At 52.8% G+C, this 27,865-nt stretch overlaps 4 protein-coding genes across 12 annotated transcripts in view; 3 read left to right on the top strand and 1 right to left on the bottom strand.

The window, feature by feature from the left end:
• The first annotated feature begins 1,543 nt into the window (after window positions 1–1,543).
• On the top strand, window positions 1,544–11,265 carry TMEM150C (transmembrane protein 150C). Of its 4 annotated transcripts, none has more exons than XM_082759558.1 (8): window positions 1,544–1,627; window positions 4,273–4,354; window positions 5,341–5,394; window positions 5,514–5,546; window positions 5,649–5,716; window positions 6,480–6,607; window positions 8,184–8,361; window positions 8,604–11,265. In XM_082759558.1, the coding sequence occupies exons 2-8, from the start codon at window positions 4,275–4,277 to the stop codon at window positions 8,810–8,812; spliced, it is 750 nt and encodes a 249-aa protein (XP_082615684.1). In that variant the 5' UTR covers window positions 1,544–1,627; window positions 4,273–4,274; the 3' UTR covers window positions 8,813–11,265. The 4 variants fall into 4 exon arrangements, with proteins under 4 accessions (XP_082615684.1, XP_082615685.1, XP_082615686.1 ...); XM_082759559.1 differs by having other exon boundaries at window positions 1,583–1,627; window positions 4,270–4,354; XM_082759560.1 differs by lacking the exon at window positions 1,544–1,627 and adding an exon at window positions 2,961–3,250.
• A 148-nt stretch (window positions 11,266–11,413) lies between these two features.
• On the bottom strand, window positions 11,414–16,670 carry ENOPH1 (enolase-phosphatase 1). Of its 2 annotated transcripts, none has more exons than XM_082759564.1 (6): window positions 16,435–16,670; window positions 14,703–14,804; window positions 14,386–14,588; window positions 13,324–13,456; window positions 12,877–13,000; window positions 11,414–12,252 (listed from the first exon to the last, which is right to left on the bottom strand). In XM_082759564.1, the coding sequence occupies exons 1-6, from the start codon at window positions 16,516–16,518 to the stop codon at window positions 12,113–12,115; spliced, it is 786 nt and encodes a 261-aa protein (XP_082615690.1). In that variant the 5' UTR covers window positions 16,519–16,670; the 3' UTR covers window positions 11,414–12,112. The 2 variants fall into 2 exon arrangements, with proteins under 2 accessions (XP_082615690.1, XP_082615689.1); XM_082759563.1 differs by having other exon boundaries at window positions 12,877–13,038; window positions 13,338–13,456.
• On the top strand, window positions 16,669–20,985 carry HNRNPDL (heterogeneous nuclear ribonucleoprotein D like). 2 transcript variants are annotated; one of them, XR_014317436.1, is made up of 9 exons: window positions 16,669–16,832; window positions 17,072–17,240; window positions 17,340–17,501; window positions 17,925–18,056; window positions 18,172–18,286; window positions 19,088–19,255; window positions 19,440–19,537; window positions 19,919–20,022; window positions 20,716–20,985. XR_014317436.1 is itself a non-coding variant. In XM_082759557.1 (8 exons), exons 1-7 carry the CDS (start codon window positions 16,744–16,746, stop codon window positions 19,508–19,510), a joined length of 906 nt encoding a protein of 301 aa, XP_082615683.1. In that variant the 5' UTR covers window positions 16,669–16,743; the 3' UTR covers window positions 19,511–19,537; window positions 20,716–20,985. The 2 variants fall into 2 exon arrangements, 1 of the variants encoding a protein (XP_082615683.1); XM_082759557.1 differs by lacking the exon at window positions 19,919–20,022.
• A 604-nt stretch (window positions 20,986–21,589) lies between these two features.
• The window catches only part of HNRNPD (heterogeneous nuclear ribonucleoprotein D), an 8,675-nt gene continuing 2,399 nt past the window's right edge, over window positions 21,590–27,865 (top strand). For 3 of the 4 annotated variants that reach the window (XR_014317434.1, XR_014317435.1, XM_082759555.1), the window contains exons 1-6: window positions 21,590–21,786; window positions 24,636–24,804; window positions 25,331–25,492; window positions 26,607–26,738; window positions 27,641–27,740; window positions 27,836–27,865. The exon at window positions 27,836–27,865 is cut by the window's right edge and continues 117 nt beyond it. Coding sequence is in view for 2 of the 4 variants with exons in the window: in XM_082759555.1 (XP_082615681.1) it covers window positions 21,605–21,786; window positions 24,636–24,804; window positions 25,331–25,492; window positions 26,607–26,738; window positions 27,641–27,740; window positions 27,836–27,865 (775 nt within the window). In the remaining 2 variants the exon portion in view is untranslated. Of the gene's footprint in view, window positions 21,787–23,366; window positions 23,515–24,635; window positions 24,805–25,330; window positions 25,493–26,606; window positions 26,739–27,640; window positions 27,741–27,835 lie in introns of those variants that run through there. The other variant, XM_082759556.1, reaches the window with a different exon arrangement.

Raw genomic sequence — 27,865 nt, 5'->3', positions numbered from 1 at the left:
CCCATTACAGTGCCTACTTATGGATCTGGTGGAGAGCAGCATAAAGCCTTCAGACCGATGCCAGAGATGGGCTTGGACATGATGTGTGAGTGTAGGAGCGAAGTGGGGAAGAGGCAAATGCCTCACCTTAATGGTTCTTCCATCGTGTGGTTTGTGCAGCTTCCTGGCTGGAGAACCGCAGTGAATGCTCTTCATGGCAGCTTACATACACATCTTCCTGTTGATCCTTATCACATTTTAGATGTTTTTTTAATGTTGTGCTGCTATTGCTTGGACTTCCCTAAGCTGATTCTTGTCAAGTACGTGCTGTAAGAAGAGTAACTGGCCCTGCAAAGAGACACAGGCTGTTTTCAGTCTGACTACCTGAAATTATACCAAGGTAATACACGTTTTTCTTGGAAGTGTAAGAGTGCAGTGGCAACACCAGTTCCAGGGGGATTCAGGGATCTGAGACTTTGAAACCATTTGCAAGTTAACCATGATTTTGAAACAAAACAAAAACTGGAAGTATGCAAAGAAACATCTTTCAGAAACTGAAAGGGTCCTCTATCAAATGCCTGAGGGCTGGGATCTGGGGATATTTCACATGTAAGAGGGGGCGTTTTGCAGGCAACAGCCCCTCTGGCAAATCTCAGGCACGCCTGTTGCCACCGTGCAGAGGGGACACATGCTCAGACGGTGTATGTTTAGCGGCGGGGCATGTGCAGAAATGAAGTCTATCAAAATATTTTAAAAGCTGGATGAAGGAACAGATGGCTGTGATGAGAGATGATCTGGCTAATGAAACGCGGGTTATCACTGAAACTGAGGAACAGTTGCTCGGGCGCTGTATTTAGCCCGTGTCACAGCTCTGCGCGCTCCCCGGCCCCTGCCTGCCGCCCCCAGTGCCGAGTGGGCGACGTTTCTCGCCAGGCCCGGCGCCAGCTTCGGCACGGAGCGGAGCAGGACAGGACAACCAGTTGGTACGTCTATTTTCAGAGCACACGCGTTTTCCAGGAAGGAAAACAAACGCCGAGCAATTCCTGTTTCTTCCTTCCCTCCGCTCACCCTGCAGAAACAGCCCACCAAAACCATGGCGAGCTCGCCAGGGCTGAATCGCCCCTGAGAGGACTGTGGTGAGAGGGGTTCCCCTCACTTCTTGCCGAGCTGCCAGGACGCATTCCCCCTGTGTAAATCCTGTTTCACACGGAAAGCATCTCCCCTCTGCCGTGGGAAGAAGGTGGACGTGCAGTTTGGTCCCCAGTGGGTTTGGTCCCCAGTGGGAGCACTGATGTGGCTGAGCGTGGACAGGGAACGCCCATACACCGCAAGGCATCGGGAGGAGGAAATATTAATTAAGGACAAAGCACAGCTGTAATTTTCAACATCTGTGTGCGTAGGAGCTGGTTGTGGGCTCGCTGCTGGTGCCTTCAGCCCCGCTCCCCACTGGGGTGCTGTGGCTGCCGCCTGAGGGCTGCGGGGCTGCGGCCGCGCCTCATGGCGGGGCCCTGCCTGGCCGGGGCGGGGACGGCACCAGCCCGGCCCCCTCCTTCCCTCCCTGCTTCCCTCCCTGCTTCCCTCCCTGCCTCCTTCCCTGCCTCCTTCCCAGCCTGGGCCGGGGACGGAGCCGCCGCCGCCCTCTCCCCAGGTAGGAGCCCGAGGGGACAGCGCTGAGGGGTCGGGGGGTGCCGGGTGTCCGCCCCTCTGCCCGCCGCGGGCACCGGCGCTCGGCCGGCCCCCAGGCCCCCGCTGCATGGGGTCGGCAGCTCGTGAAATGGGCGAGAAAGTGGCAGGGCTGCTTCCCATCGCGACAGTGTCGCGACAGAGAGCCGCCGCTCTGCCTGGCAGGGGTGCGGGGTGCGGGCGGCTGCCGCCTTCATCCCCCTGCTTTTGACTGCGCCGCCGCTCTCCGAAATGCGCCGTGGCCTGGTGCCGGGGCATGCAGGCAACTGCTGCGGCTTGTCATCATCATCATCATCACCACCATCATCACCACCACCATCATCATCATCATCATCACCATCATCACCATTATCATCATCATCATATCCCTGTGCCACTTGTGGACGGGCCCTCGAAACGCACCGGCTCCATAGAGCCGAACCGTGCTGCTGCCACGGTGGCCGCGCCTGCCTCGTCCTCCATCCGTGGTTGTGGGCACAAGCAGCCTGAGGACGGGCGAGGTGTGTGTCAGGGGATGCCCTGAGCACGGCTGTGGTGCCAGCACGAGGCTGTGGCAGCCCTGGGAGGGAGTCCGTGGCACCACGGGGTCTGTTGGTTGCCGGAGGCTTTCCTTCTCTGCAGGCTTCAAAAAGCAGAAGAGCAGCGGGGTGTGTGCGGTTCGCAGACACCTCCCAAATGTGTTTATTTGGGAAAATACAGGCCTGCAGAGATGGCTGGAGTGATGCTTGGGTTTGGGGTGCACGGATTTGGCACCCCTAGGTGGGGTTGGTGCGGGCCAGCCTCGGGAAGGAGGTGAGGTGGTGTGTAGGGTGTGTAGGCATTTCTGCACCCCGATAACGCGGTGGGGAGCCGAGGAGCCGTGTCCAGGTGCAGAGTGCTGGGTTTAAACCATCCTCCGTGCATGCGGGAACGGCTGAACTTCGGGCACGTGTGGGACATGAGGATGGAGGGCATCAGAAGGTGTCTGCTCCACCCACTGCCTGCGAGCGCTCCCTTGGTGGGTGCAGCAGAGGGTATGCGTGCCCCTGCCTCGACACGGAGCCTGTCTGGAGGGCTTGGATGGCAGCGATGTCCTCCCCCGGTCGTGAAGCGCAGTCTCCCTGCCACCCAGCCTCCCAGCCCCGTGCCACCTCCCTCTCCCCGCAGCGGACAATGCTGGAGTAGCTCAGGAAGGCTGTGATGCCGTGGCAGGGAGGCATGCTGGCACGTGAGGAGCTGTGGTAACCCGTTAATGAAGACAAGTGCTCTTTCTGGTGTTTGCTTTTATTGTGAACACGAATCCTTTGTACCTTCCTGAGGGGGAAGAGTAACAAGACCTGCTGTCTCCGAGCTGAAAGAGCTGTATTACCTCGCTGTAGTCCAACCGCCGCAGTAGAAAGCGGATAGCAGCAATTACCTCAGAATAAATGAGGGCTGTGATGGGAGCTAACATCTGCCTGCCTGCTCCCCTGCGGCCAGGACGGGATCAAGGAGCTCAGCTGCACCTACGGGGCACCAGCATTTCAGAACCGTGCTGCCAGGCTGTGGCAGGGACGCTGCCACCTGCCTCAGGATGCCGCTGCGGATTTATGGGCTGCAGGAGAACAAGGCAAGGGCACCGCTCGCAGAGCAGCCACGGCTGCTGCAGCAGGGGCCGGGGGGAAGCCGCCCTGCCCAGAGCTTTGTGCAACCTTCAGGGGGGGCGAGGAGCAGAGATGGGGTGGGTGGGGGAACCCAGCCCACCCACACAGCCAATTCCTTCTGGGCTGCTGCACCGTGACCGGGATCTGTGCGTGCACCGGGGCTGCCTGCCTTTTATACTGACGTACGAAGTGCTTGCGTGGCTTTGTGCTCTCTGCGTGCAGTTCTTCCTGCTCCCGGGCTGGGGGGGAACTCGTTGGATAGCTTTCCTGCCATCTACGTGGTGTGTGGTTTATCCATGCTTGAGGCTCGGGGTGCAGCGAGCCCCCCGGTGCAGCTCTGTGCCCCCAGCAGGCGATGTGCAGGGTGCAGGGAAGGCGGCACCGCTGACATGCTGCTGCTGCTGCTGCTCTAGGGGAGGGAAAGCAGGCGCCGGAGCAGGGAGCCTCGTGTCCTTCACTTTCGGTTTGTGTCCCTGGTGCATGGAGGAGCGCTGGCAGAGGACGGTGGAGCACGAGGAGGTATCGGGCTGGGTGTCGGAGGGCACCACGGCGTTCCTGGATCGCGTGTGCTGCAGGGACAGCCCCATGGTCTCAGATCCTCATCCAGCGGGATCTTGCCTGCGGGATGAGTGCTTCCTCCCAGGCGGTGTGCACGGCATCTGCCCCGCACAGCACCGACACACCAGGACCTGGTCCCGTTTCTTGTGCCTCCTCCCGGCAGCGCTGTGGTGCCGGTGTTTGTGCTTGGCTGCCGGAGTGACCTTGTGCGAGCTGCCAAAGGAAAACACCTGGAAAACCACCATAGGCGCGTCCAAAAGTCTCCCCACCACGCTCCAGGCTCAACCTAAGGAGGTTGATCTCGGGGTGCTTCGGCACCTGTGGTGCCTTCAGCTGGGTGCTCTTGCTGCTTTCAGCACGGGGGGGGTGGAGGAGCAGGGTGCCTCTGCCCTCTTCCCTTTGTTTTTACTTTGTGCTTTGTTTCTAGCAGGTATGGACGGGAAGAAATGCAGCGTGTGGATGTTTTTGCCTCTTGTGTTCACCCTGTTTACATCGGCCGGATTATGGATAGTGTAAGTTACCTCCCTGGTTATTTGAGATAGCGAGGTAGCCCAGGGCAGCCTGAAGTGCTGCTGCAGTGTGGGCTGCGTCCCAGTAGGAAGTCTTTTGAGGTTTCTTTGTCCTCGAGTTGCTGGGGGGCAGGAAAGACGCGCAGTAGGGGCAGGGGCCAGTGTGTGGAGGAGCACATGTGTTTCTTTGAGGTTTTGTGCTCCCTGAGCCAAGCTCCTGACCTTGCCTTCCTCTTGGCATGTGCTGCTGGGAGCCGCCTGAAAACCAAGAGGCACAAACAGAGCTGTTCCCCTTCCCTTTCCAGTAAATGACTCAGCAGGGCTCTGGGAGGGGCGCTCGGGCCCCACTTTGGGGCGCAGAGTCCAAATGTGGCCCCATATGGATGGCCCATCGGCAGCTTCGTGCTGATGCCTTGCTTTCTCGCCAGCCCTTCTTAACAAAAGGCACGAGGCGTGCGTCCCCCTGAGCTGGGTGCTCCCCGGGCACGCAGGCAGACAAGTGCAGCATCAATCCGGGGGCAGTGTGGGATCAGCAGTGGTGCTCAGCCCGAGGGGGCTGTATCGTAGGTGATGGCTTCAGCCACACGTTGGTGGACGTTGTTTTTCAGCAGCAGGGGCAGCTTAAGCTGCTCATCTGAGCCCTACTGCTGGTAAAACAGCTTTTGTGTGGGAGCAGAGTGAACGTGATGAATCCAAGGCTTCAGATTAAAAATGAAAACGTTTCCCTGATCTTTAATCCAGCTCAGTTCAGTGACCCTCATTCTCCACCCGGCCATGCAAAACAGGTGTAGCACAAAGACAGGCACACAGTGGGGCTGGGAAAAGAGAGAGCAAAACTGCCTGCTTAAGCAGAGGGAAGGATTTGCCTCTGGCAGCTCCTGATTTTGCCTGACCTGGTGCCAGTGTGCTCTGAGGCACTCTCTGGGTGATTGGGGTGGTATTGGGAATAGAAACCAGAATGAGGTTTTCATCTTCTTTGTTTTTGACAGGTACTTTATAGCAGTGGAAGATAACAAAATTATTGCACTAAATGTACCGGAGAGGTAAGAGGTGGCTGTGGGTTTTACTCTCAATTAGTTGTTTCTACATGATAATTAAACGATAAAAGCTAAATGGGAAAGAAAATCTTGAATCTTGGTTCCTGTGCACTTCTGTCTCGTAGGCAGCCTGGTTCCAAAAGACCACCTTACATAAGGTGAGTGTGTGATTTCCTCCCAATTCCTGCTCTGATTAACAGTTGTTATTTGTGCGTCTCTGCCACCCCGGAGTTACAACAATGTGCTTTGTGTTTTCAAAGTATTGCAGGTGACGCTCCTCCTGCGAGCTGCGTGTTTAGCCAAGTCATGAACATGGCAGCATTTCTAGGTAGGAACCGCAAGGAGAATGCTTCTTTCTCTCTCAAAATGGGTTGTGAGAAGTCACTGGGACATAAGTAGTATCCGAGATGTATTGTTCTTGGGTAGGCTGATGTGAAATCTTTTAAGCTGTGATTGCTACTGATTAAGCCAGGATTGTTTTGTCTTCTGCTGTAGAAAGACAGCATGAGGCTGGATGCTTTGAGATGTATTGGTTTCTGATTTATCCTCATATTTTTAATTATCTCAGCCTTGAATCAATTGTGACTGTTTTTCACTGTGTGTTGGATTTCTGGTATTTGCTGCACATGTGAGATAATGGCATGGGGATGCTGGGAAGTGCAGAAACTGACTGTGCAAAATATTGCCTGTGCCAGACTCTTCCCCCCCCACCTCTTCCCAAAATCCATCACTGAAACAATCCAAGCTGACTGGCTTTTTCCAGCAGCAGATGTCAGAGTGAAGCATCACGAACAGAAGGAGTACCTGAAATGTACAAACGCTGGCAAAAGATAACTGCATTAGGCCCTTAAAACTGTTTATTACCTACACTTTGACTTATTTTGAAGAAATGATCCCAAACTTAAACGGGCCAATAAGTCATTATTTTAACTTGGAATTGCTGTTCTTCAGTAGCACTTGCACTTATCTTTTCCCTATATGGGACACTTCTTTGGTTTTCCCTGTATGGGACAGATGTTGGTGGCACCTCCTGCTCAGTGCAGGGAGGCCACACCGAGCGAGCCACCTCGCCTCCTCTCTTCCTTCCTCAGCGCTTGTCGTCGCTGTCCTGCGCTTCATCCAGCTGAAGCCGAAGGTGCTGAACCCGTGGCTGAACGTCAGCGGCCTGGTGGCACTGTGCTTGGCCTCGTTTGGGATGACCTTACTGGGCAACTTTCAGGTATGGGTCTGTGCCGTGAGCTCCTGCAGGCTGAGAGGATTTGCCCGGCTCCTTGAATTACACATGCCTGGCTGCACCCCAGCGCTCCTGGTACCCGCTCTGCCCCCTCTGCCTGCCCCTAAAGGGGCTCCGGCGATGCGTGGAGATGAAGGGACACGATTTTTCATGTATTTCACACATGCTTGACCTGCTGAAAGCCGGTGCAAGGAGCCTCCTGAACCTCCTGAGCCCTGGGGTTTGGTGCAGATGGCCGCGGGTAATCAGACTGAGCTGGAAGTTTGCAGCTGCATCTGTGCTAGCAGATGCACAGCTGCCCGCGCAGAGCTGGCAGGCAGCTTAATGTCCTTCACCCCAAGCTATGTTGGTGAAATCCATCTCCTGCTTCTCCTCAGACTGGCCACAAGAGGGATGTGGCAGAGAAACTCTGCCTGTCCCCCTGGTGTGATGGGGGCCTGGCTGAGGTCCCTGTAATTCCCCATCCGTTCTGCAACACAATCATTACAAACAATGGAGCTGTCAGCTCCACAGCCTGCTCAGAGGGGCATCCACAGGCATCACCAGGCTGTGTCTGTCAGGGCTGCAGTGAAAATCAAGGCGGTACAGCCAGTGGGATGCGTGGGTGTCCCTGTCCTGCCGCTGTCCTGATGCCCTGCCTCTTCCCGGGAGGCAGGTACAGGGCCCCAGCTGCCGGGAACTGGGAATGGTCAGGGCTGCAGATTCTCAACTGCCTCTGTAGGAAGGGAGCTGGCTTTCCTGCTGATAGAGGGAAAAATGCCCATCCTGTGAGGGGTGAGCAGCTGTTTGGGTTGCGGAGCAATTGCTGGAACGTTGTGTCATCCACACAGTTTTCTCTTTTTTGTCTTTGTTTTTGAATGAGGTGTGAGCTCACTTGGTGATTCTGGACCTCTTTCTAACTCCACGTCCCAAGCCAAAAACTTATGGGTTTGCTTTTTTTGTGAGAGATCCCCAGGCAGGAGCTGCGAGGCCTTCGTAAGAACCACATCTAGGTGTGAGAAGGACATCTTTATTGTGGGGACTAGGCACAAGGAAGCAGTTCCAACATCTTGTTCCTTTTTTCTCCCCCTCAGAGCAAATGCTCGTTCTTGAAGAGTGGATATTTTGAGTCAGTCATGATTATAAATTTTTGGACTAATAATCCACTCCTTGTTAGCTGTGTTCTTTCTTAGATCTTGTGCCAACCCATGAAAGCATATGGTAATGAGATTTTAGTCTGTGTTTTTCCCTGCCTGACTGCAGAGCTGAATGTGGCGTTAAGTCACATTGCTAGACAATTACAGATGGGATGTTTTGGAGGGAGGTGAAGGCTACAAGCCCCGTGTGGTGCAGGCTGCCTTGGGACAAACAGCTCTATCCTATTTTTGCATCTACCATCATTTGAACCTGCCCTTTCTGGAGGGAAAAAAACAAACAGGGTAGGGAGGAGAGGTTGGTTATCCCACACTGTCTGAAACCCCGGTGGTTCTCAATCTCCTCTGTCCCACCCCGGCAGCAACCCAGGGTAGCTAGCAGATGGCTCCTGTTTGGTCCAGGCAGTCACTGTTCTGTTTCCTCCCAGCTTTCCAACGATGAGGAGATCCACAACGTGGGTACATCGCTGACCTTTGGCTTTGGGACTCTGGCGTGCTGGATCCAGTCTGCCCTCACCCTCAAGATCAACCTGAAGAACGAGGGACGGAAAGTGGGGATCCCGCGCGTCGCCCTGTCGGCCAGCATCACCCTCTGCGTGGTGCTCTGTATCCTTTGGGCCTGCTCTGTGGCAAGCTGGGTATGGGGGTGTCTGACTCTCCTTGTTGGTTTTGCCACCTCTGTTTTACAGGGATGCACTGCTTCTCTGATGGGCTGCTTCTCAGCTGTCAGCCTGGTGGCTCTGATGGTCAACATTTTATTATCTTCCTGTTGGCTTTCTCCCATCCTGGCTGGTATCTCTGCTCCCACAGGCTTTCCCAGGATGTTTTCCTTGACTTGCCTCTTCCAGATTTCATCCTGATGGCTCAGGGCATCCACATGCACGCTGCCAGGATCCAGTGGGGCCTGGTGATGTGTTTCCTGTGCTACTTCGGCACGTTTGCGGTGGAGTTCAGGCACTACAGATTCGAGATCGTTTGCTCCGAGTACCAGGAAAACTTTCTGAGCTTTTCTGAGAGCTTGTCGGAAGCCTCCGAGTACCAGACAGATCAGGTGTAGCCCGTCCTCTGGCAGGGGGGAGGGAGGCAGGCGCGGTCCCATGGTTCGACATGACCTCATTTACACTTGTTTTGATGAGTTTGTTTTCCACGTGCAATCATGATCGTATTGCCAAAGGGCTCGGAGAGTGGCTGCCTCATGAAGAGCCACACAAAAGCAGCTGCCTGCTGGAAAGAGGGTTCTCTCTGAGCCGCAGTGCCAGAGAGCACGAGGTGTTTGATCCGTGCTGCCAGGGACTTTGCCAGCAGCTCTGTCGTGCTCTTGATGCTGAAGATGTTCAAGGCCAGTCCTCGCAATGCCCTTCCGAGGTGGGCACGGCTCCTGCAAAGGAGATGAAGGAAACAAACCTCTCTGGGCACAGGGGCTTCAGATGTGGCTGCACTTTTCATGTCTTACTGCGTTGTTTTCTCGGCTGCTGAGCTGACAGGCGCGACCTGGGAGCGTAAGAACAGTGGCTGTTTCTTCTGGACTGGAAATCCAACCCAAAGGGACTGGCGCTGCTGGCGAGCAGGTGGGGCCTTTCCTCCATCCTGGGAAGGAGCTGAGGGCACGGCGGGGCTGGGTGACACCACGCTGCCATCAGGCGTGCCCAGGCCCGAGGGCGCTGTGCAAGGTGCGGTGTGTGGACACCACGGTGGGGACCGATGGAAGCAAGGTGCTGAAGTACAACGGGAATGGCTGTACGCGCTGAAGATGACCCAGAAGAGGCTGCTCTTTTAAGTGTTTAGTGTATCCACTACATATCGTGTCATGTTTTAAAAGCTTTTTTTTTTTGGGGTTCTTCGCAAAGGGGGAAAAACCTTGTGTTCAAGACTGAGCTTGCCTGCAGTGCAAAGGGAATCACTGCAGGTGGATTTTATGGGGCAGAGGGTGGCTGGTTGTTTGCTTTTTTTCGGTCCTTATGCACTTAGAAGTCAAACTTCAGACACACTTCAGCCCTGCGTGGGATCCAGACCTCTCCACGTGGCCAGTTTTCCTGAGAGGACTTGCAAGGTGCTTGGAGGCAGTGCTGTCCTGGGGGCTGGGGGCCTCGGCCTGAGGATGGCAGGTGCTAGATGGAACCCGCACAACCACGCGAGCCTCTCCCTCCCTGGGGACATGGAGCTAACTGGACCTTTTCTCAGAGCTGAGTCACCGAAAGCAAGAGCAGCTTTGCTGTGCCCTCCAGGTGGAGCTTGAATTCAAAGGCTGAGGGAAATATAACAACAAGAAACTTCCTACAACCAAGATGGTCTGTGGGCAAAGAGAAAGCAGGAACCCAAAGCCTGTATCCGAAAACCCCTGAGCCTGGGAAGGCTGCTGGGTTGGCCAAGCAGGGGATGGATGGGAGATGTTTTCCATTTCCCTCAGTCTCTCCTGTCTGAGCTGACACAGGGCATCTCATCGCCCCTGCAGGAAAAGATGGTGACGAGAGGCATCTGAAGGTGAGCTCTGACCATCCCATGGCGTTTCGGGCAGAAACGGGAAGGGCACGAGGCCATAGAGTGCTCTGCAGAGGTCAGGGCCCGATACGGCACAGAGAAATGGCCAAAAAAACCTTGTGTCTAAACCAGCATAAAGGGAAGAGATCAGCCAGCCCCCTCCTTGATCTTCCTTGGGCCAAAAGCCACGCTCAGGGAGGGAGGCGCTGAGGCTGCGTGTCGTCCCCCGCCACACGGGATGCAGAGGGAGCACAGAGCAGTGCTTTAAGTGTGTTTTACTGTAAATAGTCCACTGTAGGGGTTTTTTCCTAAACCAATTACTACTTTCAGTTTATCATTTTATATTTTGTAATAATTTTAACAAGGAAAACATGAGATGATGTTTGTGATTTGTTTTTCCTTTTCCTATATGCAATCCAAGCTGAACTTCAGGTTTTTGGTGATAACTCTGTACATTTCTTACCGTATTTCTAAAAGCACATTTCAGTACGACTCGATGACAAGCGATATACACCGAAACACAACCACTAAATAAAGTGCTTTTATGGAGAAAGTGAGTTTTATTTTTGTCCCCTATCCCATGCATAGCTTTATGAGGGCAAAGGCAAAACAGAACGTGTTCACACCATCACGATGCAGATTAACACTCCACAAAGCCAGGGACTATTCAGCCATGCAGGCACGCTGATTGTAAGGCTGCTAATTAGCAGGCTCTCTCTACGAGGAAGATCCCGCAGCCCAGAGAGGCAGTCAGACTCAGAGCTGCCACCACGAGCGTCAGAAGGGCAGTGCTGGGATGAGGTGGTTTCCTCCCCCAGCGCTTTTCTTGCTTGTTCTCCACGCTGCAGCCTCAGCAGGGACAGCTGTGGATGTGCAGCAGGGCTCGGGGAGGCGGCACGCACTTATTTGCTAGTCTGCCCTGGCCATTTTGTTGCCAGAGCCACGAGGGCAACCTCCGGCGCAGCCGCAGAGTAAGCAGCAAGTGCCTCTGCCACTGCACGGCTTAACCTTGTCGCGGCTCTCACCAAGTCCCTGCTGAAATCAACAGACCAGGGGTGGCGAAAGCAGAAGAAAAAAACAAAGTATTTAAAAAAATAAAGCACTAAAACAATTGCCTGTAGGTGCTGGGCTCACTGATGATAGATAGCAAGGCTAAACACTGGAACAGTAAACACAGAAAGCAAAGATGTGTTTTTATTGGCTACGTGAGGAAAAGCTCCATGACCACTGCTATAAATTGGCATGATTTTAGGTAGGGTGGGTGAAAAGATCTGGGGGTTGATTCTCCTTAAATACAGCAGGATATGGCCCTCGACAGCAGCTGTTTGCCAAGGGCCGCTCACAGCTGAGCCATGCTATGCCGCGTGGTGCCACCTCTGAGGAGGAGCCCCCCAGTTAGCACCAAGGGAGAGGCTTCAGAACCGCAGCCAAGCGTCTGTCTGGGCTCAGCTGGTGAGATCCTGCAGCCCAGCACCACACAGCAGCAGCGTGGGGTGGCTCCAGGATTTAGTTTTTAAGGAATGTGATTTTTACTATTTGCTCTGCTTTGGTCCCCGGGCTGGCTGTTTGAGCAGCACCCCGACGCCAGGCATGCTGTTCTGTACCTAGGACCTGCTGTGGGTGGCTGCAGCCAAGATTTAAGTCGCTCCTGGTCTAAAGAGCTTGCCTGCGCCAAGGGCTGGCTTCCTGCGTGGCAGCCAAAACGTCCTGCACAAGGAACCCCACACCGTACTTCCCATCCATACCTGCACTAGCCGTGGGTCCGATACATGACGTGGGTTTGATAGTAAATTCTGATTAAGGACAGTTATCACCTAAAGTTACACGAGGACAATTCAGCTGGAGCACAGCCTTTTCTTTTCTGCGCGTGCTGCTCTCCCTAAGTGGAGGAAGGCAGGAAAAGTTCAGTGAAGGACGAGATGAGGCTGTAATAGGATTTCTCATCGTCCGTCAGTCCTGCGTTGCCAGGCCTGATCACCACAGCCACGTGCGTGTCCGCCTCCTCGGCCGCGTTGGCTTCTGAAACAGAGAGTGGGAGCGTGGAGATGTGCTCAGGGCCTTCTCCACACGAGGGCCCTTAAGGCATGGAGAGCCCCTAAAATGTATTCTCAGAGGCTGAGCCTGACAGAGCCGCGTTTGCACGTGGCGCTGCAGGGCTCTGGAGACTGAGCGGCTCCTGGCTGACCTCCTGTGGGCGACTGCAGCTGTGGCGTAAGGCGAGGGGATGGAGCTGGGATCTACATTTTCCTGCTGCTGTGCGCAACGTGAGCGGCAGACAGCACCCAGCACTGGGCACGCCACGTGGCAGCAGACATTGTCTGTTCCCAGGGGAAGCCAAGCAGGGCCAAGAGAACTACTGACCCCGTTGGTAAATGGGGCACGCCAACAGCTTCAGCAAAGGCTCTGCTGTAAGATTCTCTCCTTGCTTCCTGGGGCAAGGGCAGGTTTCCTACCTGACCTATTTTCTCTCAGTGCTATCCTGCTGCTGTTTGAGCTGAAGGAAGGAGCCTGGCAGCGGCCAGGTGGATGCCCCAGACGTGAGGTGGTCTGCAGGGTTTATGGGTCGCTCGTGACAGGGTGGCAGCGTGTGCCCAGCCGGTGCCCCCCTCCCGTGAGAGCCAGAGGGGCTGGCAGGCCACCTACCTCGAGGGACGTCGGTCAGGAAGAGGATGTTGTTAGTGGCGCATCCGATACTCGCGGCGATCCTCCGGTAGCTCTCGCTTTCTACCTTGGGGCCTATTTTGGTATCAAAGTGGCCATCGAAGAGCTGGAAGACGAGAGGAAAACCGAGGCAGTTGCTGGACGCTGCAAAGAGCAGAGCTACAGCTCGCTGCTGAGCGGTGATTCCTCTCCTTCCTGCTGCAGTGACGGCAGATTCAGCCTCACTGCTCAGCCTGTTTTTTGTTGTTTTTTTTTCCTGCAGGACTTGTCCCAGCAGGGACTGCCCCAGGCAGAGGGGATTTGTATGGCACAGGTTTCAGATTTTTTCCATCCGAAACTTGGCTGACAAAGCGTTACAGCAAGAGCAGTCCTGGGAGGGGGCTGCTCTGCAGGCAGAGAAGCTGCAGGGAAGACAATAAGGTTATCTACCTCTAGGATATCACCTTCTGTAGAGTATCCAAACAGAAGCTTCTGGGCTTCGACGCTGCCCGAGGAGTAGATGTAGACCTTCATGCCGGCTTCCCTCCACTTCCTGATGGCTGGCACCACGTCCTCAAAGACTCTGAAGCAGAACAGGGCGGGAGGTGAGGACAAAGCCAGAGACACCTGGGGACACACCTTGAGCACTGTTCCCAAAAGGGACTTTGTTTTAAAGGGCCTGAGGAGTTGGGACTCCCAACAGATGCACAAGGAGGTGCGGGATGGAGAGCTGTGCAGCCTTGTGGCAACCAGCTGGCCCCTTCCTCTCCAATTTCTCAGCCATATGGTCACTGCCTTGCTGTGTTGTCTATTCAAGAAATAAAATAAAAAACCCCAACTTGTTCACTTTTTTTATGGCTACTTATTAGGGCTGTCTGGTACCAGATGAAAATATTGCGAGGCTGCTGTACAGCACCTGCAAACCTCACTCCTTGGATGCTGCCAGGCAGCAAAGCTAAACCCACAGATTTTGGGCCACTTTGAGATAATTCTCCCTGTTTATAAAAGAAACCTCAGGATGGCTGTGCCTCTTGACTCACTGTTCTGTTTTGTGCTGCTTTCTCTGGTGGACGTTTACATTTTTGGTTGAGCTACTCTTCCTCATTCTCGCCTTGAGAAAACACTTCATGAACATAAGGGTTTATTTTGCTTCCTGAAGAACTTGAAATGTGTAGTTTTAATGTGTAGTATCTCTGGGCATAAACAAGGAGATTGGCCTTAACTCCAGTGGTCCCTACTTCTGCACCCTGGTGTTGTGGCTGAGCCGTAAAGAAGAGCCCGAAGTCAGTAAGATGTGGAAAGGCAGAAAATGCCCAGGGAAGTGGCAACGCAGGAAGGGAACAGCTGGAGGGACCTCACCCCCAGGCAGCCAAGGTCGCTGCCATCCCGCCTCGTTGTGGGCTTGCTCCAAGACACAATCGCAACTCAGGGCTCAGATTAAGCCCAGCAGGGCTGCGTTTCACCGCCCACAGGCACCCAGCACCTGCAGAGCTGTTCCTCGGGGCTACTCACTCTCCTTTCACCTGCCCCGTGGTGTAGGCCGCCCGCCAGATGTGCCCCTGCAGCTGCTTGAGCGCCGTGCTCTTCCTGTCCAGGGCCATCTGCCACAGCACGTTGTCCACCACAGCCTGGATCACCCTCTCCAGCTCCTCGTCCCCGTTCCCGCTCTCCACCGGGATCGGCACGGCCCCCTCCAGCCCGGCGTCCTCCTGGGCCTGCGGGGAGGCGAAGCAGAAGGGTGGGGGGCGGACGGGTTTTTGGGGTGGGGGGGGACCCGTGGCCTCGTGCCACGTGTGGCGGGGGCACGGCGCGGCGTGTGGCGGCCCCACCTGCTTCCTCAGCAGCCCCACGTCCCGCTGGCACTCCTCCTCCTCCCAGTGGGCACGCAGGTAGGCCCCCACGTTGTCCCTCACGTAGGGGAACAAGGTCTCCTGCCGGCACACCGCGCCCTCAGCCCGCAAATACACCCGGGCAGACACAAAGCTAAGATCCCCCCAAACGCACCCACGCTGCTGAAACCCTCCAAAATCTCTCAAAACCTCCCAAACCCACCCAAACCAATAAGACCTACACTTAAACCCCCCCCCAAACCACCCCGAGCACCAAAATCTGCCCAAACTGCTAAAGCCCACAACCGCTGAGCCGCTCCAAATGGCCAAAAAGCTCCCGTATCACCAACCCCCCCATCAACCAAACCCCCCTCAAATTGCTAAAACCCACCCAAACCACTAAAAACCCCAAACCCACCCACATCCCTAAAACCCACCCAAATCACTTCAAATCCCCCAAACCCACCCACATCGCTAAAACCCACCAAAAGCACCCAACCCCCCCCCACATTGCTAAAACCCACCGAAATCACTTAAACCCCCCAAAACCCCCCAAACCTCCCCATATCGCTAAAACTCCCCAAAATCACTTAAACCCCCCCAAACCCACCCAAACCACTAAAAACCACCAAAATCACTTAAAACCCACCCAAATCACTTAAAACCCCCAAAGCCCCCAAAGCCCCCCAAACCCACCCTAATCACTTAAAACCCCTAAAACCTCCCAAACCCACCAAAACCACTTAAAACCCCCAAGCCCCAAAAACCCATCCACATTGCTAAAACCCACCAAAATCACACAAACCCACCAAAACCACCCAAAACCCCCCAAACCCACCCACATTGCTAAAACCCGCCCAAACCACTAAAACCCACCGAAATCACTTAACGCCCCTCGAAACCCACCCATATTGCTAAAACCTACCAAATCCTCTTAAAACCCCCAAAATCCACAACCCCCCCAAACCTCTGCAAACCGCTAAAACCCACCAAAATCACTTAACCCCCCAAATCCCCCAAACCTCCCCATATCGCTGAAACCCCCCAAAACCACTTAACCCCCCAAAACCCACAAACCCCCCCAAACCGCTAAAACACCCCAAAACCACTTAAACCCCCCAAACCCACACACATTGCTAAAACCCACCCAAACCACTAAAACCCCCAAAACCCCCAAACCCACCCAAATCACTAAAAACCAGCAAAATCACTTAAAACCCCCCAAACCCACTCACATCGCTAAAACCCACCAAAATCACTTAAAGCCCCCAAAACCCCCAAACCGTTCCCACATTGCTAAAACCCCCCAAATCCACCCCAACCACTAAAACCCCCAAACCCCCCAACATTGCTAAAACCCAGCCAAACCCCTAAAACCCCCCAAACCCCCAAACCCACCAAAATCACTTAAAATCCCCAAAACCCCCCAAACCGCTAAAACCCCCAAAACCGCCCAAAACCCCCAAACGCACCCAAATCGCTAAAACCCCCAAAACCACTTAACCCCCCAAAACCCCCAAAACCCCCCAAACCCCCCTAAATCACTAAACCCCCCCAAAACCCCCTAAATCACTAAAACCCCCCTAAAACCCCCTAAATCACACAAATCCCCCAAAACCCCCCAAAAACCCCAACCCCCCCCAAACCCCCCAACCCCCCCCCATCCCCCTGCACCCCCCCAATCCTCTCCACCCTTCCCATTCCCCTGGGAGCCCGCAGCCCCGTGGTGCACCTTGACGAAGGCGATGGGGGTGGTGGTGCCCTCCACGTCCAGCAGGATGGCGCGCACCCCGGCCGGCACCGCCAGCACGCCCATGGCGGCGGCGGGGAGCGGGGCGCGGGGAGCGGGGCGCGGGGGGTGCGATGCGGGCGGCCGCCGCCGGGGGGCGCTGTTGGGCGGCGGGCGGCGGGCGGCGCTGATTGGCTGGCGCCGCGGGTATATAAGGGCGGGGCGGGCGGCGCCCGACTCTCTTCCGCCGCCATTTTGCGCGCCGAGCGGGTCTCCGCCGAGCCTCTCCCCCCTCGCTGCAGCCCCCCCGCCATGGAGGACGCCCCCGAGATGAGCGGCGGCCCCGAGGAGTTCGCCGAGGGCTCCAAGATCAACGCCAGCAAGAACCAGCAGGACGACGGGTACGGGCGGGGGGACGGCGGCCGCCGGTAGCAGCGCCCCCCCCCCTCCTCCCCTCACGGCCCTCCCGCCTCACGCGGGGGGGGGGGCGTTGTGGGGACGGGGGCGGGGCCTGGCGGGGAGGGGCGGGGCTATATCGGAGGGGGCGGAGCGGCGGGTGTCAATCAGGCGGAGCGACGTCTGGGATAACCAATGGGAGCGCGGGGTGCCCGCATTAAGCCCGCCCCCTCGGTTCTCGCAGGAAGATGTTCATTGGCGGGCTGAGCTGGGACACCAGCAAGAAGGACCTGACCGAGTACCTGTCGCGCTTCGGAGAGGTCGTGGACTGCACCATCAAGACCGACCCAGTGACCGGGCGCTCCCGCGGCTTCGGCTTTGTGCTCTTCAAGGACGCAGCCAGTGTGGAGAAGGTGTGTGGGGCAGGCACGGCGCCCAGGCTGCTCATCTGCCCCGTACCCAGCGGGATGGGGCGCAGCGGCTGCCACCCCACTGAGATCTTCTTCCCTTAGGTGCTGGAGCTGAAGGAGCACAAGCTGGACGGGAAGCTGATAGACCCTAAGAGAGCAAAAGCCCTCAAGGGGAAGGAGCCGCCCAAAAAGGTGTTTGTTGGCGGGCTGAGCCCGGATACGTCGGAAGAACAGATCAAGGAATACTTCGGTGCTTTTGGCGAGGTACGGGGGAGCAGTGTGCTGACGAAAAGCTTTCAAGTGAGCGCTGTCCCTGTCTTAAGAGTGAACAGGGTCTCTCCTTAAAATAAGAAAGCATCCCTCTGCAGTTGTGTAAAGTTTGCATCCATCAACAGCTCCCACTGGTGTGATAGGCTAGCTGCAGCTGTCAGTAGCTGTTACAGCTGTAGCTGTGGTAGTTCCCCTGATGCAACCTTCTGATGCTGCAGCTGAATGTCTGTAGCAGGTGGTCCTGACCATGGTCAGATAATCTCACCATTATGAGTGCAACTAGTTATCACTGCTAAAACTAGTGAGATAACCTCTGAAAGCTCTTTTTAAGCATGGGTGTTGGACTGATAAATAGTTCTGGTAGCACAAAAAGTTGGTTGCAGGTGGCCCGTAATTGACACGTACTTGTAATTTCAGATTGAGAACATTGAGCTTCCCATGGACACCAAGACGAACGAAAGGAGGGGTTTCTGCTTTATTACATACACGGATGAAGAGCCAGTCAAGAAGCTACTAGAAAGCAGATACCATCAAATTGGTTCAGGCAAGGTAGGGATGCTGTCTTTGCAAGCTTGTGACACAGGCACTCTGTTGGCTTCCCTGAAAGCAGCTGACAGAAGAGTCTTGATATCCTTTCTGAGCATAAGGATTTCTGTCTTAACAGTGTGAGATCAAAGTAGCACAGCCCAAAGAGGTGTACAGGCAACAGCAGCAGCAACAGAAAGGAGGAAAAAGCAATGCTTCTGGTGGACGAGGTGGTGGAAGGGGGCGTGGACGGGGTGAGTAGTTTGGATACTGGAATTCTTGTACGTGTATTGAAGATCAAGGTGTTCGCAGCTATGTACAGTTTTGGGGTTGTATGTGGAACTTGTGTTTAAGAAGAAATCTCTTAGTAAATCTGGTAGATTCAATTTTGGTGGTTGTAATAGTTTTTGGAAGCTAGCAAATCTTGGCTTGCATTGAAGCAGTCAAAGAGCAAGTGAGATGCAGGATATTTTTTAGACCTACTTTCCATGGTCTAGCTCAATGCAATGTGCAGTTGTCTTTTTGTGTGAAGAGATGCACTGTTGGTCTTCTCCTGGGTGAGAAATCATGCTGGTTAAAGGGGCAGTCATTTGCTATCCCTTGGAAAGAGGAGACAAGCCAGCAGTTGTTGTGGGTTGTTGCATGGCAGGTTTCAAAAGTCAAGCAGCCCCAAGTAATGCATTAAAGTCTTTCGTGTGTTAAAACTTGGTTCATTTAATTGTTGTAAAAAGAGAAGGATTATGGTATGCGCTGCTGTTGTACATGCCTTGGCTTTGTTTTGTTTTCTTTGTTTTCTGCTGGATTGTTTATGAGCAGGGCTTGTGTGCTCTTTCTCCTAACGTTTTCATGGCTGATGGTGTCTTAAAACACATCTCTGGTAGCCATCTGAAAGCAATCAATTTTTTTTTTTTTTTTTAGGAAATGATTTTTCCTGTGTTGGTAGGCAAGAGGGTTCTTGGAAGTAAGAGTTTTGGCACTGAAAAATTGCAAGTAAAAGTGCCCTACAAGAGGAGTGAGAAGTTAGCCAACTTAACAAATTGTATGCTTGTTTTCAGGTCAGGGACAAAACTGGAATCAAGGATTTAATAACTATTATGATCAAGGATATGGAAACTACAATAGTGCTTACAGTGATCAAAGCTACAGTGGCTATGGAGGATATGACTACTCCGGGTACAACTATCCCAATTATGGATATGGGCCGGGATACACAGATTACAGTGGTAAATAATTTAAATCTCCTTCAAGATAACAATTGCATGGATCTTGAAATGGATCTTACTCCAAAGGCAGCATGGCTTGAGAAAGAGTAGACCTCTCTGGGGTGGTGGCCTGTACGGGAGGACGAGAGATGGATGAGGAGGATATTAATTTTCATGGCATTTCCCCCTTTGTTTTCATGTTCAGGTCAGCAAAGCACGTATGGAAAAGCATCCCGTGGTGGCGGCAATCACCAAAACAACTACCAGCCATACTAAAGCAGTACCTAGTCCTTGAGGAAACAGGTGTGTACATGAGTGCGAGGTCCACTCTAAGTATGCCTAATCTAATTTAAAGATCAATAGACAAATGAAGAGTAAAATCTTGCGTAGCGTGACTTTTTCTTTAATTAAACTTTTTTGTTAACTTAAAATACTTTTTTTTAAAACCAGCTTTGCCTACCGTGTCTATAGATCTTTAACTTTGTAAAAATGTGACTTTATCTTCTTTAGTACTTCAGAAAAACATAAGAGTTTTTCTGTTTTGTGTTGTGTACCAGGTGGTCTAGAGGAATAATTAAACTTATTAGAAGTATTAACAGGTAAAGTACTGAAATGGGTACAACTTAAGGAAAACAAGAATGTTGTCTTCTAACTCTGACATTATACCTTGTTTGTACCCGCCAGCGGGAACTTCATTGCAGGCCGTGTGTCACCCTGACCACGTCTATCTCTGGGGTCGCACGTTGCAGGCAGAGCGCAAGGCATACACCAGAAAACGCTGTCCTGTGGTATGGTCTCTTCCAACTTCATGTACCAGCGTAAAGATTAAAGTGGAAAACTTCAGACTTTGGCTTCTTTTTTTAATCTTTTTGGAGATTTAAGTGTCTTAACTTAAATGGTTTTTTACAGGAGTTAAAGTACATAAATGCCTTTACAGCTTAATCATTTGGTCTTCTGTTTAGTGTTGTATTTCAATTGTGGAACCTCATTTTAAGTGTGCATTGTTTAAGATTTAATGCTTGCTTTTTTCTTTTTATAGCTAATAGTGAAATCTGCAAACCAAAACGAACTTTTAAATCTGGAAAGACATTAAAGATCATATGCACGTGGACTGTTGGAAGTAAAATGAGATCTGATTTGCCTTTGCGCAGCTGCTGCTGAGGCGGATAAACGTGTGATTGGGAAACCCCTTCTTGGTGGTGTTTCCACTGGAAAACCTGATTCAGAGCCTGATTGACCATAAAATTGGGATATGTGTAGTTCTGGAACAGCTTCCTGAATAGGCCAAGTGGCTAGATTTGGGAAGACAAATTTTTGACGGGTAACAAAACCTTGTGTTACCTTAGGAAATATGCATATGATCTTTAACAGTGACGAAAGGAATATATAGAAGACTTAAAGCAGTTCATGAAAATGGACCTTTTAACGATTCTTGTAGTACCTTGCGGAGTTCTGACATGCATTTTGTCTTGGTTTTTTAGGTGGAGATGCTGCAGCAAAGCCATCTTGCAGAGCATTGTGTGCGAGCGGAAGGTGGTCTTCGTGAGAGGAAATGACTATTTTGTAAAAGACTTTTAGTGTACGACACAACTGTGTCCAACTGTATATAGCGGCCGGCTAGTTTTCTTTTATGGTTTTTACTTTCTTTTTGCCATTCATGTTATGACACAACGTGGACGTGTGTTTATACAAACTTTTATTTGTATAATTTCATGTTAGAGGATTCTCTAATAAACGCTTCCCCAAGTGAACGTGGTCCTGATGTTGGCTGTGGAGTGAGGTGCGTGTGGTTATGTATAACCTGATTTTTTTTTTTTCCTTCTGTGGAGGGGCAGGAGCAGTGCTGGACAGGTGGATAAAGGTGGGTGTGCACACAAGTGCACTGCAGCTGCTGTTTTAAGAAAAAGTAAGGATGGAGAGTTGTTGACCTAATTAGTGTTTAGAGGAGGGGAGTAGTACCCATCTCACATGTTTAAAAGGAGGAGGCTGCTTCTGGGCTGTTGTGGCACTGGAGGAGGCTTTGTCTTTAGCAGATGGCAGGAGCTGAAGCTCCAACTGTTCCCCTTCAGAAAACTTCTCCTGTTTGGGACTGAGGGCTGAAGGCGGTGCTTCCCTGCCCTCGCAGGGCACCGTATCGCCTAAAACCCAGCCTCCACCCGCCGTGAGCGTTTTTCCAGCCGTCCTCCTCTCCCCGTTCCCCTCAGGGCTCCCTGAGGCGGGCCGGGCGCCGCCGCCATGGCGTCACGTGGCGCGGCGCCGCGCGGGGCTCCTTCCGCCCGCCATTTTAGGCTGGGTCGGCGGCGGCGCCATTAAGACGAGAGGGCGGCGGGCGGACGGCTCGGGCCGGGGGCCGCCAGCGGGGCGGGCGCCATGTCGGAGCAGCAGTTCGCCCTGGACGCGGCCGGCGGCGGGGGCGGCCCGGCCGAGCAGGCGGAGCAGCCCGAGGGGCTGGCGGGGGCCGGCGCGGGGGGCGCCGACGGGGCTGGAGGCGGCGGCGGGGGCGAGTCGGAGGGAGCCAAGATCGACGCCAGCAAGAACGAGGAGGACGAGGGGTGAGCGGGGCGGGAGCGGCGCCGGGGGGGCGCCAGGCTGCGAGCCAGCCTCGGCCATCGCCTGGAAAAAGAGGGGCAGGGGCTGTGGGGCTGGGGGCTGTGGGTTTGGGGGCTGCACCGCGTGTGGCGCTCCTGGCGCAATCTGAGGCGGGAGCTCGCGAGGCAAGAGTGATTTTTCAAGGCAGAAAATACGAAAAAAACTGGCTAAAGGAGCAGTAGCTGCGTGTGTCCTGTCAGGACTTGCCTTTTGTAATAAACCCGGGTGCTGCTGACAGCGCGGGGACGCGGTGTGTGTTGAGCGCCTTCCCGGTGCTCGAGGGAGCCTGGATGTTACCCTCACTGCTTCCTACCCTAAGTGCCTCACTTTAATTCTGTCACCGTTTTCGTATTTGTTCTGCCTTTGCCTATCCAAGGGTTGCATGAGGACGTGTGCTTGTTTTTGAGTCAGCGCAGCCCCGGAGTTGTCCCTGTGGGGATGCGGGGCACTGAGCACGCTGTGGGGTGCCTCAGCCTGTAGGTGAGTTCAGCCTAACAGCCCGAGAGAGAGCAGTGCCTGACCTGCCACTTGTTGGTAATGCTGTGTGGGAAACTGTTCTTGACAGCTCTGGGAGGCAGAGGGAGGACAGCGTGCCCTCAGCAGGTGCTGGGTGGAGGTATGATCCCTTTATTTTATGATTCCTTTACGTTAGGAATTGGAGACGGGATTTCCAGCAACAGAGTGCACCCTCAAGTTTTCCCAGGTGCAGTCCTTGTACTTCAGCTATCCCAGAGTTGGCAGCTGCTGGGAAACATCCCGATCAGGCAGCTGGAGAAGGGCCACAGCCAGCCACCGCTTCAGTGTATGCTCAGTTTAGCTACGTCCGAAGCTTGGAAGCCTGGCCAGTGCCCTTCTGTTTTGGGAAAACATGCGCTGATGTGACTTGGACCAGCCAAGCCGTGGTTTGGGAAGGACGCGTGTTTTGCTAGCTTTTGGCAGTACGGTGGCACGGCTCGTAATCGTCATTTGTGGTCCTGTGGGTGTCGTAGCCTGGCTTTGGCCTCAGTTTTGCAGTGGAGCTGAAAAACTTTTGCTGTAGCAGAAACCTGAAGCAGTTAGGTTTTGCTGCTCCGTGACTGCAGTCACATATTCAGTTTTTGCACGGTGCTGGGGAAATCCTTCAGAAGGGCGTGAGTTTCAAACTCCTGGTTTGGGTCTCGCAGGGTGTTGTAGTTTGTGTGAATTGCTCTGCTGACAGCTGTAAGAGGGATGTTTCCTATGGCACGTAGCCCGTGTACGTTCTGCAGGAACTGCTCCAGTGTCAGTGTCTCCCATGTGTCAGAAACACGATGCTGCACCCTCGGCGTGTGTTGTGCTTTGCTGCTTAGAAAAAACACACGACAACAAACAGGACGACTGGTAATGATGCCAGGCTTTCTTTGGGTGACCGGACCCTGCAGGTCGGAGGCTGCTGTTTTACCAGCACGGTTCGTTTGTTCATGTCACTCCCCAAAACAGGAAGAGGTCACCGAGGTGGGGCAGCCAGTGCTTTTTGGAGAAAGGGAGCTGGAGTTAACGGGAGAGGTGAATAAAGGTAGGGGAGTGGGTGCTCCTGTTGATAGACGGAAAAACTTTACGTGGAAACAGATGAAGCTTCAGAAGCCTGCTGCGTCTGGAGGTTCGAGACGATTGTCAGAGGCTGAGCCTTCCTGTTTGTTTCATAAGAGCACAGCCGGTTAACGAGGCTTGGGGTGAGTTCAGACGAGCAGCCTGGGTTTGGGAGGGCTGGACCTGTGGGAGCAGGGATGGCCGCGTGCGTGCGGCACGTGCAGGAGATGGAAGCGTGCCTGGGTGCTCATGCAGGTCGGCCGAAAACGGTGCATGGCGTTGTGAAATACGTTGGCAGAGCTGTGGAGAAAACGTTTTGACACATCTCAGTGGATAGTACCTTTTGATTCTGAGCCTGTCACGAAATCTTCTTTATCAGCATTAGAAGAGATCATTGCAGAACGAATCCTCCCCGAATGAGAGCATCAGCCTCGTGCCTGATGGCTGGGGCATTGCGTTCCTGCGCTCGTTGGCTTGATTTTCAGTTGATGCAAGTCATCAAGCATTTCCTTCAGCGGTGCCTGAGCTTTTTGTGCCACACGGCTGTTTCCAGACGGTCATGGTTTGGATCCAAGCTTCCAGCGTGCTTGTATAATCACAAGTCATGACTAAAGCTACCTTTCACACCCGTTTGCCCAGCAGCGCTGCTCCTGTAAACAGTCTGCAGTGAAGTTGTTGTGGTGATTGGTTTGGATTATGCCAGCTGTTTATATCCCATTTTGGGGAGGAAAAGTTAGCTTTGAGCATCCAATGCTTAGCTTTTTTTACACCTTTCTGGGGGAGCGGACTCGATTACACTTTTTTATTTGTTTTCTGGTGTACTCGTGCTGGCATGTGTGCATTCCAGGCGAGTGTGTCAGTGCTCCTGGGTACCCATGCTGCCTTACACACGTATCGGTCCTGCATCTGCTTCACAAACAGCTGTGGGGGGCTTCGCAGAGACCCCTGTGGGTTAAGCCTGTGGGCCAGTAGCGATGGGGTTGCAAGGAGGTAGCAGTACAGCTTCGCATCGCTCCTTGTGGCTTCTTGGGGCAGCGACATAAACAACTGCAGCGGAAGGTTGCGCAGAGCTGCTGCAAGCCTGCAAGCCTCTATCTGTTCTGGCCAGGATCGTTCCAGCAGCGTGTCGAAAAGTGCAGGGCCGCCTGGGGTGTCACTGATAAAGCCCTGCTACTCCTCACGTGAGGTAGCCGAGCTCGTAAAGCTTGATGGCCTGGGATCTTAGGTGAAGTGTCTTAACGGGCTGACCTTCTTGTCTCTGCAGGAAGATGTTCATTGGCGGCCTCAGCTGGGACACTACAAAGAAAGACCTGAAGGACTACTTCTCTAAATTCGGCGAAGTGGTAGACTGCACTCTGAAGTTAGACCCCATCACTGGGCGATCGAGAGGCTTCGGCTTTGTGCTCTTCAAAGAATCGGAGAGCGTCGATAAGGTAGAGTTAATGTAATCAAACGGCACCTTAAATTGGAGTCTGCAAAGGTGCAGCACTCAGGTGACTGCACACACAGCTGTTTGCACGTGATCTGCTATGGGTGATTTTGGGATGCAGCCTATTTAAGATGCTGTTTATGGAGATGTTCTTTTCCCACACCGTCTTAGTTGTGCCGCAGTGGCCGGGAGCAGCAGATGAAACCCTTCTTTCCTTTATGAGGCGTGAGGAGGGGAGGAGGGGATTGTGCAGTGCTTTCTAGGAAGTGTTACATCCGTATTTCCTTGGGCGATAAGTGGCTGCAGGTTATTCCTTAAAGGCTTTAGCAGAACCGTCTGTGTCAGCAGACAGTGATCAAAATCAAGGAACTGTTTGGGTTTGTGGAACAGATAATCATTGGAATAAAAATATTGCAACTGAAGTGCTAGCATTACCAAAGCTCAAGTATGAATTAGCTGAGCCTTGCTCAAAACCACAGTGAAACGTTTAGCTTGAACTGTGAATAAGGTCTTGTTTGAATTTTCCCCAGGTCATGGACCAGAAAGAACACAAGCTGAATGGGAAGGTCATTGATCCTAAAAGAGCTAAAGCCATGAAAACAAAAGAACCCGTCAAAAAGATTTTTGTTGGGGGCTTATCTCCAGACACACCCGAAGAGAAAATAAGGGAATACTTCGGAGGTTTTGGTGAGGTACGTGGCAAAATAAATTGCTCTGTCTTCATAAATTCAGTAATTAAGGACAGCCCCCAAACGCAGTCTCGTTTGAAGCTACAGTGAGCTTAATGGCCAGTGTAATTCCACGTGCTTTGCTTCTCAGAATCTTAACGATACGGGTGTCACATGGAGGCTGGGATGTGCAGGGGCTGGTCATGTGAACGGGGTTATTGGAAGGAGGAGCTGGGGCACGTCAGAGACTTGGGACCTGATCTGCGGGATGCCTGAATGGCTCGAGTGGGGCAGGCGTGGGAGGCCTGGTTTCGGAGCATGCTGCGTGGGTTAGCTGCCTGAGATGCTCATCTGCTGCGGCAGGGGTTCAGGCAGTTCTCTGAAATTCTCTGCAACTCTATATTCTGTTTCTCTCTCTGTCCCCTGTTTTGGTGGTGCAGGCTGACTGTCACAAAATACCACTTTGGAGCTTAAAAGCTGCCCTGGAGGAGTTTGGTCAGGGTGAAGGGAGTTGGCAGCAGCTTCTCTGCTGATTGTAAGAGGTTGCCAGCATCAGGTTGTGACAGTTCAGCTGTCGGGGAGCTGGGTTTTCCAATACCTGCCTGGTAGTCTGTACCACAGGCTGCAACAACTAATTCCTTAGGCCAAATCCTCTTGTGTCACTTGCAAGGGGAACTTTGTGTTTGCAGTTAGGCGTTGAAATAACAGCATCGTCTGTCCTGGTCACCAAACAATTTTAGTAGCATGATGAAGGAGCAGAACTATGGTCTTTTGCAAAGGTGGATGTTTTTCATACAAAGCTAGAAGATTTAGGTCTGCTCAAGGGTTGAAACACCTAGTTTAACCCAGTCCTAACTGACATAACTAAATCAGATCGAGAGTACTTATCCAGCACGAGTAAAATTTATGCTTTCATGCAGTTAGGAACATCATTTCTGGTGATGATGATGGTGTTTGCAATGTCAGCGATGATGGATATAGGGATGCTGATTTGCATTGACTAACGTAAAGCCCTGCGATGGAGGCAGACTATTATATTCTATTTGAAACAATTTTATTTGTTGAATACAAGCTATTAGAAATGTTTTCAAGTCGTGCAAATGTCAGGATAAAATGTAACACAACTGTTCTCTACCAGGTTGAGTCTATAGAGCTCCCCATGGACAACAAAACTAACAAGAGGCGTGGATTTTGCTTCATTACTTTCAAGGAGGAGGAACCAGTGAAGAAAATCATGGAAAAGAAATACCACAACGTCGGGCTTAGTAAAGTAGGTGACTTTTTTCCTAGAGAAACTGAACACTGACAGTAGAGTGAATTACATGATCATTTCTGCCTGGTTTTGAAGAATAGCCTGAAAATACCTCTAAGCTTTATTTCTCTCATGCTGTGCTAAACCTATGAAGCAGTTCTAGAGGTGCTAGTAATTGGTTACAGTAAGCCTCTGAGCTGAGGGGTCTTCCCGTGACATTTTGTTCCGCACACCCTGTGGGGAGAGGGCTGGCAGCAGCGTGCTTGTTGGCTCTGATGCTCCCAGGTTGTCTGGCGGCGTGCCCTGTGTGCTGCCTCGCTCGTCTGCTCTGGGAGGCTTTACCACGCTTTCCAAGTCACTGGATCTTGGAGTGTTTAATTTGGAAGTACTCTGTTGTTTAGGCAAAATGTCAATTTATCTTAAGAGTGCTTCCGAAACTGAACTGAAATGGGAGTCTAGGCTTTCCTGTTGGAAGTTACCTTCCTTTCAGAAATGTGTTTAAAATTAAACCTTGTAACCCAAACTCAAGTTGTAGCTGGCCTCTTCCTCATTGGATGAAGTGGAAGCTTTGAGAACTGAGCAAAATGCAGTGGTACTGCTGTAGCTCAGAGCTGAGTTTGCTTTTCCTAAATAAATACCTCAGAGGTCTGTTCTAAAGTTAAAACAGAAAGAAATACAATGAAACAAGTGTTGTTTTTCAGAATTGGTTCTGACAGGAAGGTGGGGAGCTTGAAAAGTCTTTCCAGTGTCAGTGCCTTTCAGCAATGCTCAAGTAGAAGAGTGTAAGCTCCGCATTTTGTTCCCAGGAAGAGCACCAGGGTGACCAAATTTTATTTTCCGCTTAACGTTCTGTAAGCTTAGGAATTCTTGGCGAGGATTGTCGCTGCGAATCGGCTCTGATGTCAACTTTCCTTTTCCAGTGCGAAATCAAAGTAGCCATGTCAAAGGAACAGTACCAGCAGCAGCAGCAGTGGGGGAGCAGAGGAGGATTTGTCGGGAGAGCTCGAGGGAGAGGCGGCGGTAAGTGTGCACTGGTGTGGTACAAGGTGTCGAGGGGCTTGCTTGAGCAGAAACAAGTCTCCTGCAGCTCTGAGATCTGGCACGCTGTGTTGCAGGCCCCAGTCAGAACTGGAACCAGGGATACA

The sequence above is a fragment of the Aythya marila genome (genome assembly GCF_965140915.1).
Source record: "Aythya marila genome assembly, chromosome: 4".
NCBI lineage: Eukaryota > Metazoa > Chordata > Aves > Anseriformes > Anatidae > Aythya > Aythya marila.
The sequence above is the reverse complement of the archived record's forward strand: the minus strand, read 5'-3'. Positions and strand labels throughout refer to the sequence as shown.

Coding starts and splice junctions, on each gene's coding strand:
- TMEM150C (XM_082759558.1), top strand. CDS start 4,275: ATGGACGGGAAGAAATGCAGCGTGTGGATGTTTTTGCCTCTTGTGTTC. Junction 5,395..5,513: donor GCACTAAATGTACCGGAGAG/GTAAGAGGTGGC, acceptor TCTGTCTCGTAG/GCAGCCTGGTTCCAAAAGAC. Junction 8,362..8,603: donor CACCCTCTGCGTGGTGCTCT/GTATCCTTTGGG, acceptor TGCCTCTTCCAG/ATTTCATCCTGATGGCTCAG.
- ENOPH1 (XM_082759563.1), bottom strand. CDS start 16,518: ATGGGCGTGCTGGCGGTGCCGGCCGGGGTGCGCGCCATCCTGCTGGAC. Junction 14,589..14,702: donor TGGGGCTGCTGAGGAAGCAG/GTGGGGCCGCCA, acceptor GCCTCCCCGCAG/GCCCAGGAGGACGCCGGGCT. Junction 12,253..12,876: donor CCTGACCGACGTCCCTCGAG/GTAGGTGGCCTG, acceptor TCTCTGTTTCAG/AAGCCAACGCGGCCGAGGAG.
- HNRNPDL (XM_082759557.1), top strand. CDS start 16,744: ATGGAGGACGCCCCCGAGATGAGCGGCGGCCCCGAGGAGTTCGCCGAG. Junction 17,502..17,924: donor ACTTCGGTGCTTTTGGCGAG/GTACGGGGGAGC, acceptor TTGTAATTTCAG/ATTGAGAACATTGAGCTTCC. Junction 19,256..19,439: donor GGGATACACAGATTACAGTG/GTAAATAATTTA, acceptor TTTCATGTTCAG/GTCAGCAAAGCACGTATGGA.